At 39.6% G+C, this 12,305-nt stretch overlaps 1 protein-coding gene across 1 annotated transcript in view; it reads right to left on the reverse strand.

The window, feature by feature from the left end:
* Nucleotides 1-9,956, reverse strand: part of BARX2 (BARX homeobox 2) — a 77,136-nt gene extending 67,180 nt beyond the window's left edge. Inside the window, exon 1 of the mRNA XM_074216318.1 lies at nucleotides 9,723-9,956. Within this exon, the coding sequence (XP_074072419.1) occupies nucleotides 9,723-9,909 (187 nt within the window). The 5' untranslated portion in view covers nucleotides 9,910-9,956. The remainder of the gene's footprint in view (nucleotides 1-9,722) is intronic.
* Between the last annotated feature and the right edge of the window lie 2,349 nt (nucleotides 9,957-12,305).

The following is a 12,305-nucleotide window of genomic DNA, read 5'->3' on the forward strand; positions in this document are numbered from 1 at the left end:
TTCAAATGTACTTGTACATCATCTAATGCTCAGAATTGCCACTCCCCACCTCATATTCAATTTCAATCAGCATAAAAGAAACTAGCGACTTTCCAAAGTGATTACAGAGTTGGGCTTTCTGTCATCTCTGTCTCTTTTACAACAACAATCATTTAAGATTCAATCCCAGCCCAAATGTAATTAGTCCAGTTCCCGATATCTATCTAGGTGTGTTGCTTTCTTTCTTAAATGTGTGCCAAGTTTCCATTTTTGTGAAATTAAATTGCTATATAAAAAGCCTTAATGATGATTAATTAGTCTTTATAATGAAAAAATTAATTATGTTTTTATTTGGAGCATTTATAATTTACAAGACTTTCATCACAAATACCCCTCCAAAAATATTATTAGGCAGTTGTAAAAATAAAACCCTGTGGGTTTGCTGTGGTTGGTACTTTAAAAAATTAGCTAATGAGTTTGAAACCAGAGGGTTAATTTTAATTCATTGAATTACCTGATGAATACTAACAGAAATTGCAACCAGGTTCTTTGCCATACAAATTCTGATTTCTTTCCTAACATTCCATACTGAGAAGAAAGGATCCATTACAATTTCACAGGGAACTGGAATTGAGTCAGACCCAAACAAGATTGAAAACTGACCCCCAGTGATTCTGTTGATCCAGTGATTTTGTTTCCAAGAGGAATTGACTCCATTTGCATGGTTTAGGGGGGACTGGATGAGTTTTCTGGCTTTGTCATATAGTCCTCTTTTTGAATAAAATTGCCTTCTCAGTATCTGATGCCCAGGTAGTTTAAGGAACTCTGGGAAACTGTGTCTCTGGGATCACAATGAAATGAATCCATTCCAAAACACACCAGTGGTGACAATCCACTCATCACCAAAACTCAGCATAATATACAATTGAACATGAAGATCTATAATTTGTTCATAACTTTCAGCTCTCATTTACAAGCTCTGTTCTCATCTAAAACCCCAGAGTTCCACCTACTTCTCTGCAGGAACTCGGCCCCCCTCCTCACCACCATGGTGAACATTTGCTATGGCTGTTCAACCAAATGGAGACAACAGAAATTATAAGCCATCACTTGTGCTTGTTAAAACTTGAGGAACTTGACAACAGAGGCCTCTGGGCTTTTCTGGAAGTGGAAATGTTCTTCCACTTCCACCCTCAATTTCAAGGGGAACAATGTATCCTTTGCTCTTGAAAGCTTCTAACTTAACTTTTTTATTCCAGAAATGTTATGTGCTGGACAGAGCCCCACTCTTAAAGAGCCTGCAACCTTTCTGTGCAAAACAAAAGATTTTTCTTTGCTGGGTCTATGCCTTTTCTATGTGTATAAGAAGGAAGTTCCAAGGCTAAGTCTCCAGTGGCTCCAGAACTATTCAGAGGTGTCAGAGGTTATCTGGCTGAAGTTCAGGGACTTCCGAGTTCAAAAGAAAATTTGTCATTTTGTTTTGTTTTGTTTTACTGAAATCTTTCAAATTAATTTATCTCTGGGCAGATATTACTTTAATTAATCCTTTCAATTAACCAAAAGTTTTTGTTGAGTCTATGCCCTGTTGGGGGGTTGGGGGGGAGAGAAGGTATGATTTGTCAGACCTAACACTTTTAGCTCTGTGACTGAAACTCAAATCGCCAAGGAAAAGGTACAAATGTCAAGGACACCCCTGGTTTATTTACAAGGAAATTCACCCCCATCTAAATCATTACCCACAATTTCACAATATTGAGGTTAACATGATTACTTCATGGGTAACATACCCCCATAGGTGCAGTCTGGAGAAAAATATCACATGTGTACATACTAGGTATTAAACTGTCAGTGTCTTCCTTGTTATTTTTGTCGGTCCTAAAGTCCACCCTAAAGGGGTTTCAGTGATCCTGATGGGATTTTAGACTTGTAGCCAGTCTTACTACTTCCCCAGCTAATCTACCTGTAAACTAAAGAGACAGAAAAGGGATTTAAGATCAAGTAGGAAAATATGAATGATCCAAATGACCATCTGATCAACATGAGTACTAGCATATAGGATATATATATATATATATATATATATATATATATATATATACTAGAATAATTATTCACTGAACTGATGACTTATGGGACCATAGAAATTTAGAAAGTAATTTTAAGCTTGTAAATTTAAATATTTCCTGCCTAACCTTGGGGGTTGGAGATGAGAATCAGAGCCAAGGAAAGACAGGCTATCAATAAAACTCAGTTGAACCAAAGGAAAAGAGATTATAGTAATAAGAAATTCCTTAGAGACTCTTAGACTAGGGATTCTACAGATCATACAACAGAGAGGTTTCCTATGAGCCTCAGAAGAATTCTGCCCCAAAAGTCCTAGTTCTTTTTTGTGATTTGTTCCCTGGCCTTCGAAGACTTGGACCTAACATATGCTCTCCACCCCTCGGTTTCTGTACTCTTGAAATGGCAACTGGAGAAGTACTATAAAAGTCTATTTGCCCCTGGTCAAAATACAAATGATGGTTAATAATCATCATTTTCCAAGACCCCTTTTACATTTCTTCATTAACATTCCAGTATCCGTTTCTCAAGTTCCCTGGCAATGGGAAAGGTTTTAGTCAAATCTAGAGTTTACTTATTGAGAGGGTAGCAAAGGTCCTTTCACTCCCAAAGAAGATACCCACTCCTTCACCTCATTTCATTTTACATTCCAGGTGGGCATATTCTTTAAGACAGAAAAACACAAGAAATACCAAACTAAGGAATGTACTCTTTCCTTGTGCTTGGAGGATAACATGTTCCCAATGCCATGAATATGAAATAACCCTTCCCCATATCTCCCACTAAATGGGTTGACTGGCTCTACCCTGAATGTGACTGGCCTGGTTTATTATACCACCACCATTACTTCCCAAGTCTTGGGTGATTAAGATGGGTCTACCTTTGTCCATCCCTGACCATTAAAATACATATGATGAGGGAAAGGGTGGTGATATAGATTCAGAGTGAGATATTTATTATAACCACTACCACCAAATAATAGATCATATATGTATTACACTTTGAGGTTTGTGAAGCACTGGATATAAACCAAAACATTTGATCTTTGATCTTTGAAACAACTGTGAGAGAAGTCACATGAAAGACTCAAAGTGGCAAGAATGCCAGACTTATAGACAAGACATGGGTTGCAGGCTTACTTCGACTGTACAGTAGCTATGTGACCATTCCTTAATCTGTTAGTGCCAAGGGCAACTTTGTAAAAATCTTAAATTAGAATTCAGTTGTGGATCAGCATCAGCAGGGGTATTTCTTCAATAGGAATTCTCCACATGGATAAACTACAAGGTTGAATTGATTCTTGCCCCCGCCCCTTCCAAAAACCCCCCACAATTTTGACACCTTAAGAAATATAATTCTCTATCTGAGGTCATCGGTTATAATGATCTTTAACCTCCTTTCTGTTCTGAAATTTATATTTGGTTCAGTTCTTCTAGATTTTTAGTGATGGAGCTGTTGAAAGTTACAGGGAGTGAGTGGTAACTGTCATTTTCAGTGGAATATTTAAAACATAGTCTTATGCAGGACTGAGATCATGTCTGAATACCCAAGCTCGTAAGTGGTCTGAGAATCCAAGGTACCCTTATAAGTAGGTTGTTTGAAACTGGGAAGGAATTTTCCTGTATCAAGTGTTACATATGGGGTTAGGTTCCCAAAGTCAGCCCACAAAAGCCTCTCTAACCCATAAAGCTCCTGAAATATAAGATCCTGTAACATTAAGGCCAGTAAGCAGTCCTAAACACCAAATTAACAATGTATTTAGGGAGAAAGATATTCAAAATTACAGTTGGAGACATTCTGGGAGCACATTCCCCCACCCACTATTGCCACCCCCACTGCAATCTTTCCCAATACCCAGAGACTGAGCAGTGGGAATAGAATTTACCCAATCCCAAGTCATTTGTGGCTGCTGTAGTGTGAGTTGCTAGCAATTCAAGGGTCTAGAGCAGCTGAGACACTTTTCAAAACAGGCTAGCTCCATCACCCCATTTCCTTTTGAGGAACCCAATCCGGATTAGGGATTTTTTTCCTTGCCAATGTTCAGACCTAGATCTTCCAGTACGGAAGCTTTCATTCCCTGGCCAGGGAACAGAATAGAAATTCAGTCTCACAACTTCTCTGACTTCTCTGAATGCAATCTTGAAGCAAGCATGCTGTCCTTTTGAGGTTCTCTAAGGATTTTGACAGCAAACAGCAAAAGGAAATGGTGTGAGAATTCTATATCATCACCCCCTCCCAAGAGATGGATCTTTGGACACTTAGGGAAGTAAATTATCTACCATTAAGAAAATCACCCAGACCCAACCCAGGAATGAGGTGGGGAGGGGTCAGGGGTCAGGAATCAGGAAGGGGAATTACGGTCAGAGATGTCAACAGTGCTGCCAACAAGATCTTAACCAGAATTTTAGAGATCAACAGCATCGAGTGAGAAACTCCATGATTGTGCCATGGAGATTCACCCTATCCTCCTGTGTCCTCTTCCCTTGTGGTAAATTAGACCTACTGTAAATGTCTCATTCTAGATGACATTGTTCCAAGGTGAAAATTAGTGACTGTGGTTGGGGAAGAAAATACCAGGAACATCAAAGTCTGTTGTGGCACTGTAAAGTAAAGGAAGAGGGGCAAAAAAAAAAACCCCAAACCCCAAAACAGTCAGGTAATAGCACAGAAGAAAAATTCTTATGGTAAAATGAGCACATAAAAGTAGATACTTCCCATATCATCTGGGAGGAAGTCAACATATACATATATATATATATATATATGTATATGTATATAGTAGTGATATATATCATAAAAGTAGATACTTCCTATATCATCTGGGAGGAAGTATATATATATATATATATATATATATATATATATATTATATAGTAGTGATATATATATATATATATATATCACTACTATGCATGTAACTTGTACAATAAATTTGTTTGCTAGTTGGATATAAATTCTCTAGGTCTAGGAACACTAAAACCAAGCATCTCAAATGATTGTTCCTGTGAAGTAAATATGAAAGAATTCCTGCATTTACTCTCTAAATTTCCTGAAGTGCAAGAGATAAGTTTGGCTTAATATCAGAGCATTAGACATCATCAAGGAAGACTTGTCTACTATGAACACTTACTAAGTATCTTTGGGCAAATCAATTACTACTACTAGTCCTTTGATATCAAAAAGGACCATACCTACCAACAAAATGATAGAGGTGTGAGTTGCCCATTTATGTCTTTTATAGTGAGGGGTAAGCTGTGTAAGGACCTTTATCCTTTTCATTTGCCTTCACTAGAATTGTTCCATTCCAGGGACTGACTTATAGGAAGCAAGACTATTAGAGATGATCTGGCTTCTGAGGGAGTCTCTTGGCCTTAAATAGTTCTAAACTCATCAGCTTTGAACATTTACTGTGTATCTTTGGGCAGGTCAATTAAAACTAACATCTCCATGGTTGTTGTTCAGTGGTATCCAATTCTTCTTGACCCCATTTGATGTTTTCTTGGCAAAGATATTTAAGTGATTTGTTATTTTTCTTCTCCAGTTCATTTCTATAGATGAAGAACTGAGGCAAAGAGGGTTTAGTGATTTGCCGAGCAAGTATCTGAAGAGAGATTTGAACTCAGGAACCTAAGTCTTCCTGACTCCAGACCCAGCATTCTATTCACTGCTTCACTTAACCACCACCAACATTTCTAGGGTCAGTTTCTCATCTGTAAAATGGAGATAAGGATATTGAAGTATCTACTTCACTGGGTTATTATGAGGTTAATGAGATAATGTAAAGTGCTGCATAAACGTAATTTTATTGCTGATGATTCCAATTAGAAAGATGTTTCAATAGATTATGATATTCAGTAGATAACAATTCTATAGAATACAAATAAATTGGATTTCATTCCATTTAAAGAATTTATTAGTCACTCGCTATGTGTAAAGGCATTGTGCTACTGATGGTGCAAAGATAGATATGACAAAAAACTTATCTCAAGAAGCTTGAGGGTCTGAAAGGAGGGTTGGCACATGTATATGAGTAACTGATATAAAATCAAATGTGATAACAAAGGAAAAGCAGAGACACAGTACTCTGATGATATATCATGATCAAATGATAAAACATATGGAATTCGTGTGAATTTTTTGCAAGTCTTAAGTGCCAGATACTTATAAGATTCTATTGTACTTATTTAAATGAAATTTGAGGGAAATTAGATCAATTGGGGAAGAGAGGATATTTCAGAGGTTTTAAAAAGAAAGAAAATGCTTCGTTGGGGAGGGAAAGACAGTCCATTCCAGGCCTATGGAACTTGGTTAGTAAAGGCTGCAGAGAGGACAGAATTAGAATGGAGGACAGTCCTAAAAAGTACAATTTCCTATGACTGTTCTTCTGCCCACAAAATTGTAACAACAACAACAAAAAGTGATATTCCCTTCATTTAAGCATTATTTGACATCACAAATTCCAATTTGCTTTGTAGTTTCAGTCACTTGTCAATCTTGTAACCTCCAGAAGAAATCACTGAATACAGCATTCAAAATTGAAATCACTGAGATAACACCAACTTAAATGGTCTATCACAAGTCAAATATATAACTCACTCTCCCAACCTTCACAAAAATGAATATGACAAATTATTCATGGAAATAAAAAAGTTTTTGCGGTGGTGGTGGTGGGGGGGGGAGAATGCCATGAAAATGTCCATTATCTGGTTTCTTGAGTTTAATTTAAATAAGGCAAGGCTTTCCTATCTCAAACTCAGTTTCAGGTTTGAGGAGCAGTTTTCTAGCAAACCTAAAAAGAATTAAGGTTTCTGAATTTCAAGAACGTTGTACAAGTTATAGGGCATCACATCTGCAATTGAAAAGAACATTTTAAGGACAGTTTTAGAGAACCTAAGAAATTACTGACCAATAAGTATTTGGCTGATGAAAATATTTCCATTTGTCAGTTTATGTGAATACCAATCCTTTTGCTTGAGAAGAGGCAACAAGATGAGAAGAGGCACCAGAGTCTGATGCTGGAGTTTATGAAGTCTAAACAGTTTGACTGGCTAAGGGGAACTTCTTAATTGCTATAGCTCTTTGGCTCCATTCTAACCAATACACTTATCCTATTTACTACTATAAGTTTTAAAAACTGCTACCAGAAAGAAATTTGTTCATCTTCCAACTACCAACCTATAAATGATGTGGCTACTATAGTTTTTCAATTTTTATTTGAAAAGCAACTAAGGCTGTCCATCTGAGCTCCTGAGTGCATTGGTTCCACCAAGAGTGTGAAATATCTTTATCTGCAAAATACTCTAGCAAAACAAAATCATATTTTCAGTGCGGCTGTCAGTGTTTTATTGTGGCCTCTTTCAATCAAAGGGGGATTAGGCTCATCCAGTCTAAGATTTGAGATTTGCATCTTAACTGCTAAAGGCAACAAAAAAATGCTTTGAAAATGTGGTATTTGCAAAACTATTGAGTAGTCATTAGTTGGATTCCCATGATCTAATGCAGGGAAGGCTTTAACTGTAATTGTAAACCCACTGAGGGCTTAGGATCTGAAAGTGTGGACCACTGTAGTCAGTTGTTATAAATTTAATTCCCTTGGCAGACCCCAGTTTCCAACAGACAAATCTCTTTTAAGAGAAGTCACAACCCTTAACCAATAACAACTTCATGTCTCAAAGAGCTGACTTGATGGACTAAGACACTTGTAATTCACCCTCCCACCCCACTCCCCCCAAGTAAAGTAACTAAACTACTGAAAACACAGGATTAAGAGTCAGATACACTGAAAATGCAATGCAAACACTTACAAAAGGACACAGGAGTCATTTATTTCCCCTGTTGCAATACAAGAAGGAATTTCTTAGCCCTAAAAACTGATAATCAAAGTTTCCTCAAAGTTAACTCATTTGGAAGTGGGGAAAGAAGGGGCAAATAGCACATGTGGGCTATTTTCCTCTATAATCTTGCCAGTTTGTGTGCTGGTGAACTCTCTGAAATAATCCAATTCCTTGGCCTCTGTAAGCCAAAAATAATTATGTATCAAGTCAAAATACAGGCAAAGTCCCCGAAATTGTTTCTTGTTCCAGTTGAGCCTTGGAGATGACAGAAAACTGTCTTGATTCTCCAAGGAAGATCCTGGTACACCCAGAGGTTGTTATTAAAATTTGCCCTCTCTATTTTCTTTGAAATGCAATTTCATTGGTATAACAAATACCTAATTATATTCAAAATTGTTCCTAACACAAATCTTACCAGACCAAAGAGCTTAAGGATTACCTGGCCAAAGAGTTTAAGAAGGTTCCTCTTCTCAGATTTTGCTCCTGATAATTATTTATCTACTTTCTAATACGGAACTTTCCATTTTTTTCCAATTTAGAAAGAAATTAAAACATTTGAGTATATGTCCCATGTCTAATGTAGTTCATCTACCACAGTAGAGATAAAATTGATACATTTTGAATGATGATTGGATAGCTATATAGAATTCTGCTTGCTGTCTTATTTACACTACAAACTTCTTATGATTCCAGTGATGGAAGACAGGCCCAACACTCATTTTATGTATCATTTGTATATTAGCATGCTTCTATAGAAGTCATGTAATAAACTGCTTTATGACAGAGCTTAATAATATTTGTCAGATATTCATCGATTGCCCCAAACTGATAAAACAGAAATATGTCTCTAAGCAGGGGGCACTAGGAGTTAGGTTTGACCTGAAAAATCACAGTTGTTTTGACAAATGTATCGAATAATTGCTCCACTCTTTCCTTTGCCTGTATAAACGATTTAATTCACATTGTATCTTCTTTTCGGCAACAAAAAAGGAATATCCAAATGAATTGTTCGGTTTGGAGGAGTGTTGGAATTTCTGTGGTCATCTCTAGCTGTATTTACTGATACATGGAATGAAATTACACCGAGACCAAGACAATATTATTTAGTAGAACTTCAACTAACGTTCATGTTCCTTTAAACATCTTTGAAATTGAACAACATAAATCTGCCTTTTTTCAATACAGACATATGCGTGTGTATAAGTTCAACTAGTGTCTTTCATTATCTTCGATTCTTGGGAAGACAGAAAAATCAAATATGAACTTTTTAAAACGACTTGCCCTAGGCGAAACAAATCCGAATCCACACACCGCAATCAGTTAACTCACATTAACTTCCTCACAGCAAAGTCATCCTAAACCTAGTTCGGCGGATTCTGGATTTGGTCGATCATGGAAACAGAAGGATTAATTTGACAGGTTCCTAAGGGCAAAAGCAAGGGGCTAGGTAAATCTTAAAGTGAATGGTAACGAGCTCGAATTATAATCGGTGTCTTGAGGCATAGAAACCAAGATTTGATGTCAGAAGTTGAAAATACTTTAAGAAGCCCTCAAACCTTCAATCTGAAAGTCCAGGGGATGAGGAAGTCCTAATTCCCTTCGGTTTATTAGCCGACGACGCTTAAGGGACCTATTCCCAGGGAAGTAACGTTTTGGAATGATTTCCAGCCAGCCCGATTAATGGGCTCATTTCCTGCTCCCTTCAAGTCCTACCCTCAAATTCACCAAGACAGGAGAGTTTTGACCTCTTGCAGGGGAAAAGGAGACACTCTCCTCGGACCCCTCTCTGTCTAACGCTTCGATGGAGAGCATAAAATCGACAATAGGAAAGGTCCTAAGAGGTCTTACCAGTACAGGAATGCAGGGGTTTGGGTCGGACGATGAGTGAAGGGCACACAGAATAGAGGGAAAGTTTCTCAAAGTAATCGCAGGTCTCCTTGGAGAGGATCTCGTCGATCATGAAAGTCTTGTAGCGCCGCCTGGCTGCTTTGAGCTGGCCGGGTGAGCTCAGCCTCAGCTCGGCGTGGCAATGCATGGTGAGCCCGGGTGGAGCGAGCGGCCAGCCGGCCGGAGCACCGCTCCCCAGAGCGCCAAGCCGGACTGCGGGTGCGGCGGGAGCGTCTTCCGGCCGCCAGGGGCGGGGGCTGAGGGGCCAGACCCCCACCTCCTCTAGGAGGCCCGAAGCAGAGCAGACAGGCGGAGCAGCGCAGCGCTGGAGCTCGGCGCGCACTGCGGGGACCGTGCAGCGCCCGCGCGCTATCCCTCTCTCCTACACACACCGGCCGATAAGCATCTTCCCGGGACAGCGCAGCTGTCAATCACGGCGCGCTTCCTGCGCTGCCTGGCTCAGCTGCATTGTGTCGCTGCTCGGAGCAGCCCCGTGGGGAGGGCCAGCCAGCTAACGCCAGCTAATTACCCCCCACCCATCTCCAGGATTCTCTGGATCCCTCAGTCACTGTCTCTCTCCGCCCTCCCTTTTCTCTCCTCCCTTCTCTGTCTTTCTCAATCTTTTCTTCTCCCCGAGTCTCTCTATTTTAAGATATTTATATAGCTAGCACTTTTTTTAAATTCTCCTCCCCCTCCTGGGAGAAACGCCAGGTGTGTCTGTGTGCATCTGTGTCTATGTGTGTGCATTTATGTCCACGCGCGCTTTCCCCAGTAGCCTTAAATATAATACCTTTAAGGAAAAGTCCAGGAAGCGAATCGTCGCCCCAAGTCCCATACTGCGCCTCTGACCATTTCGCCCTGCGAAAGCCAGTTTCTTCTATCTGCAGACAGCCAGCCACAGAGGCGAGCGGCCAGGGCTTGTCTTTCCTTTTACTAGTCACTAGAAGGAATTCTCATATTCCTCTGAGATTCCGGGAACTTTGGAGGAGGAGGATGGGAGGTGAGGGGTAGGGAAAGCCAGTAACCAAGAGCTAAGCTTAGAGACTGCGAAATTTCTCTGTTAAACTGTCACTATTTAGAGGTCTGGAGGCGAGCAGTTTGAAGAGCCAGCCCCGCTCTTGCTGCGACTGAAGGAGTTTTCCAAAGAAATGCTCAATTTTTCTTCTCCCTCCCCTCCCCACCCCCAGCATCCCGTTTCCATCCCGCGCAGACCCTGCGCTGAATCCAGGGAAGATGTTGGGGTTTTTTAGGGTAGGAACATTTTACAAAGATACTCAAACTTTTCGCTTTCCTCTCCTATCGCCCCCCCCCCCCCGTGTCCTTCCTCTAACCTTTGATGTAAGTAGAAGAAAATAGAAAACACCAGAAATGTATAGTTTGGTGTCTTTTTTTTAAAGCAAAAATACATGTACATTATAGCATATTTTTCGCTTCTCTCTCACTTGGAAATTGGTGAGAGATGAGCTATCTCAAGCTGACTTCTGGGGGTTTTCTCCAGGCTTCGGCTTCTGAGGGCTGCACAGAATATATTCTTCCATTGCCTTACTTACCTCACACATTAAATTAGATTTGCTTTTATTTTGCTGCAGGTAAAGATATCCAGAGTTAAGAAAAATTGTCTTTCTTTTTTCTTTAAAAAAATTATTAGTAATTCAACCCCTTTATCGGTTTGGGGTGTTTCGAGTAATGATTTTATTACACACACACACACACACACACACACACACACACACACACACACACACCAAAAGCAGATCTCTAGTGGGTCTTGCTTAAATTGTCATTTGCGCAAAGCGGAGTCGGAGCACCTCTTTGCCCTTCCTCCTTCCTCAACGCGATCCCCCCTTCAGGAGCCGTTTAAGACAAGGACGGAAACACAAATTAAGAGTCTCGGTTTCTGATTCACCCACCCGGAGTTGAGAAAAGTTTACTATTACTTTCCACTCTTAATCTTCGTGAAACAATGCGGATCAGAGCAGACACCACTATATAGATTGATTAATTGCAGATTGAAGACTAAATTAATGGACAAATAGTAATGCAAGCTTCCTGATATATTAATAGAAGAACATTAAAATAGGTTGACGAATAAACTAGCAGACTACAATAATATAGACTGATTAATGAATGAACTAACAGCATGGAAAGAAAAAGAGGCAACTGACAATTTTTTTTAAGACATTAAAAGAGCAAGGAGACCATAGAGAGAGGAAAACTGAGAGGTCCGTTTAAAATAGAAAGTTTGATGTTTCTGTAAGATTTTGATGGGTGCTATGTTTCATTTTGTTCTTTTCCCTGTTTGCAATCATTATTTCTCATATTCTGTTCCAATAAATTATGTCGTTCGCAAAGTACTAACAAAGCTGGAGAGCCCCGCGGGGCAACCTGTACTCCTAAATAATAAAACTCTTCATATGCTGCATTCCCTAGGGATGTGGTGAGACTTCTTGGACTACGGCCCTTCCTTCCATTTTAAACCAACCCAATTCTTGGGTCAGGGCACCTGCTACTTAGAACCTTGGACAGGATTCTCTTCCCAAGGGT

This window comes from Macrotis lagotis, chromosome 1 (assembly GCF_037893015.1).
Source record: "Macrotis lagotis isolate mMagLag1 chromosome 1, bilby.v1.9.chrom.fasta, whole genome shotgun sequence".
In the NCBI taxonomy this organism is placed as follows: domain Eukaryota; kingdom Metazoa; phylum Chordata; class Mammalia; order Peramelemorphia; family Peramelidae; genus Macrotis; species Macrotis lagotis.